General features: G+C 45.1%; 1 protein-coding gene across 1 annotated transcript; it reads right to left on the bottom strand.

Moving 5' to 3' along the window:
- Positions 1 to 641: 641 nt before the first annotated feature.
- Positions 642 to 3088, bottom strand: LOC101765722 (F-box protein SKIP1). Its single transcript, XM_004973071.3, has 2 exons — positions 2591 to 3088; positions 642 to 1430 (listed from the first exon to the last, which is right to left on the bottom strand). Exons 1-2 carry the CDS (start codon positions 2977 to 2979, stop codon positions 857 to 859), a joined length of 963 nt encoding a protein of 320 aa, XP_004973128.1. The 5' UTR covers positions 2980 to 3088; the 3' UTR covers positions 642 to 856.
- Positions 3089 to 3371: the final 283 nt, after the last annotated feature.

The raw sequence follows: 3371 nt of genomic DNA, 5'->3' as shown, positions 1-3371 counted from the left end.
CTCCGTTTAGCTCTGCAAAAGAGATATTGGGGATTGAAATTTGAGCCACTCTCTACAAAGACCGCGAAACATTCCAAAGGGGTCTAAGTCATTTCTGTTCCAAACAAACTCATTTGCTTTCAAGAAAAGCAGGAATGTTCTCTTTCCAAAAAAAAATCTATTTCAGGCGGATGTATTTGTGGTTAGAACAAAAAGCACATAAACTAAACTTGTAAACAGTGAGACAGATCCTAACCGGCCGAAAGGTAATTCGTTATCTATCCCAAACAACGCATCAGATTTTGGTGCACATGACATGAACATGACCGGTAAAGGCATCGAGTATTCGAGTGGTCACCGTCAGGTGCAGCGAAGGGCCAGGAGGATGACACCCAAGCACGAAAGATGCCATTGAATCAGCATCGAATAAGCAAACCATGTTACGAGAGCACAGGTTATGGCATTATTCCAGGATGAACCAAAGCACAATAGTATAGAGATAAGGCAAATGGACTATTCTCTAAAAAAGAAATAAGATGCTGTGAACTGATTATTCTCAACAGCCCATACCCATAATTCCTCGTACGGAATGTTTCATTTCGAAGATGATAAAATATCAGCTATCTTCTCAGAACCAAAGAGAAAGAAGGAAGAGAGACGAATATTTCTTGCAACCATATATGGGCATTACGTTAAATAAAACCCAATTTAACTTTACAAATCTCTGGAGCAGAACCATCTGTACAAAATGTTGTCAACAGAAATCAATAAAACCACACATTATTGTTATTATTTGTGCACAGATACATACAACCTATATTAGAGAGCGCAAACTATAGGTCGAAGGGAGCCCCTTAGGTCGAACCTGAGGCTATAATCATATCTGAAATACATTTGTCTGGAACCTCTCGTCGTATAACTGCCAGTGGCCATACCTCCCCATATGGAAGGAGGACCTAGGAATGTAGATGTTGGGCTTCACAAGTGTTTCCAGATTTTTCAAGTTAGCAGCGGCCTGATCTATCCCCCGGCTTGTCAGATTTGCGCAGCCAAACAGGTCCAGGATCTCCAGTTCCTTGCATCCTCCAGGGATTGAGTTGAGACCAACAGCAGTCAGCTTTGAGAACCTTAGCTCGAGATGTTTAAGCTTGGGCATGAACTTGGATATTGTAATGGCTTCCCTGTCGCCATCTTGGGGGCATTCTCTCAGGTAGTCCTCAGGAACTATACCGACATGCTCTGATGGATCGATCCAGTTGAATATGTTCCGCTTGAGGACCCTGAGGTTCTGGCAGCTCTGGCCGATAACTTCCAGTGACCTGTATGAAACTTCATAGCAGTTGCTGATATCCAATTCTGTAAGCATGGTGCAGCATGTTCCAACAATGAGCATTGATCGATCAGTTACAGCCGGGCTTGTTCTGATGGAAAGGATACTAAGTCTTGGAGATCTGCACATGCTTAAGTCAATTAGAGCTCAGAGTAACAATTTCAATCATAGTGAAAATATGGTACAGATTACAGAATACCTAAGAAAATCAAATTTTAAGTTAAGAAATAGCAACAGAATGACTCATGATGGCATGCAAAATACAAATATAGAAACAGGAGTAGGAACTACTTTAGGTATATGGACCAAAACAAAGCATCTTTCATTCCCTGTTGCTGAGGCTACATTACTAACAAGAACAGTAAACAAGATAGGGCACATATTTAGCTAAAATGGGTCAATCTAAATAGCTAGATTAGCAGGAATGCATGATTCAAGCCATGTAACTTTAAAATGAAATAAAGATAACATGGTGTTCTTAAGACCTAAGAGAAGAATTTCAGTAGATTAAGGCGATATCAGGTTAGTAAAAGCAATTATAGATTTCACCATAAAATAACTAGAAAGAAAACACCAGTATTTAAACTGCACAATAATTTTATACAAATGGATAGAGACAAATACCATTGCATTTACTTGAAAAGCTTAAATATGACACATTTGTATGCTGTTTGCTTCATTCTGACTATAGTAACACCAATTTCATGAGCTCAATATAGATACTTCTGAGCATATTGATGTCTATGTTTTTCCAGAACATATTATAGCACTAGCACAACTTGTATTCACAATCAGAGGATTCATATAGCAAGCCCCCCAACAAGTATACACTAGACATGTAACACATGGAACACGTGTATAATAAGTTTAGTTCAAATTATCTTTTACACTTCATGTCAAATCATTAGTCCTAGAGAGCAATTGACTAAGAAGCTAATAAATGACAATATGCAGGAGGAGCTATCACCTAATTCACATGAACAAAGACTATACCTTGGAATGGTTGGTTCTCTGCAAAATTTACTTCTTTGTATGAAAGATAAAAAATTGAGACCTCAAGTAGCCGAGGAAGAAACTTCCACAAATTTAAGGCACTAACATGCACAAATAAATTGCATACACATCATTCCAGCTAATCTGAGCATAAAAAAAAAATCATGGAGACCTCAATTCAGTCGAGCTACCAATACATGCTGAAAAAAAGGCACAATCTTGCTCAAACATTTCGTCACGGCACAACTACGAGGCATCAATTTCTCACGAATCAAAGATCCCACACACCTCTCGGCGGCGAAGGCGAGCCCGTCGTCGGAGCAGTGCCTGACGCGGACCTCGCGGAGCTCCCCCGCGGCGAGCGTGGCGGCGGAGCGGAGCATGGCGTCGACGCGGCGCTGGAAGGCGGGCGTCCACCACGCGGCTGCCTCGGCGCCGGGGGTCGACTCGGCGAACCCGGGCTCAAGGTCGAGCGCCGCGAAGAGCCCCGGTCGGGACCGCGCGGCGTCACGCCAGGAGCGGCAGCACGCCATGGCGCCCCGCCACAGGTCCTCCAGCGCCAGCCGCGAGAACGCCTCCGCCAGGCACACCGGCGTCATCTCCGACCAATCCCGCTCCTCCTCCTCCGCCGGCTCCACCGGCTTCGCCTCACCGCTGGCCACCCCGCCGGTCGACATCTGGCTTGCTAGGGTTCTCTCCGTTCCCCCTCCCCCTTTTTTGCGCAATCCGGCAACCAGGCTGGACCGCAGGAGGAGCCTGCAGAGACCAGAGAGCGGAGAAGCAATCTGAGTGGCACGACGCGGCACGCCGAATTTTTTTTATTTTTATATTTTTTTTCGATTTTGTAGAAATATATAGTCAGATTAAAAAATTGCAAATCTAGGCTATTGCCGCCGGCTGGGCCGGCGCTAAGACCTTACTTATCGCCGGTTAAGGCGCTGACACCACGGACGCGTGTCCTTACCGCCGCCTGGGCCGATGATAAGGCTGTACCGCCGCCTGGGCCGGCGGTAAGGACCTGGCTTCCTGCACTGCTGTGGTAAGACCAGCGCGCGGGCGGTAAGGACCC

The sequence above is a fragment of the Setaria italica genome, chromosome VI, assembly GCF_000263155.2.
Source record: "Setaria italica strain Yugu1 chromosome VI, Setaria_italica_v2.0, whole genome shotgun sequence".
In the NCBI taxonomy this organism is placed as follows: Eukaryota; Viridiplantae; Streptophyta; class Magnoliopsida; order Poales; family Poaceae; genus Setaria; species Setaria italica.
Note: the sequence above shows the minus strand (reverse complement) of the source record. Positions and strands in the feature narration are given on the sequence as shown.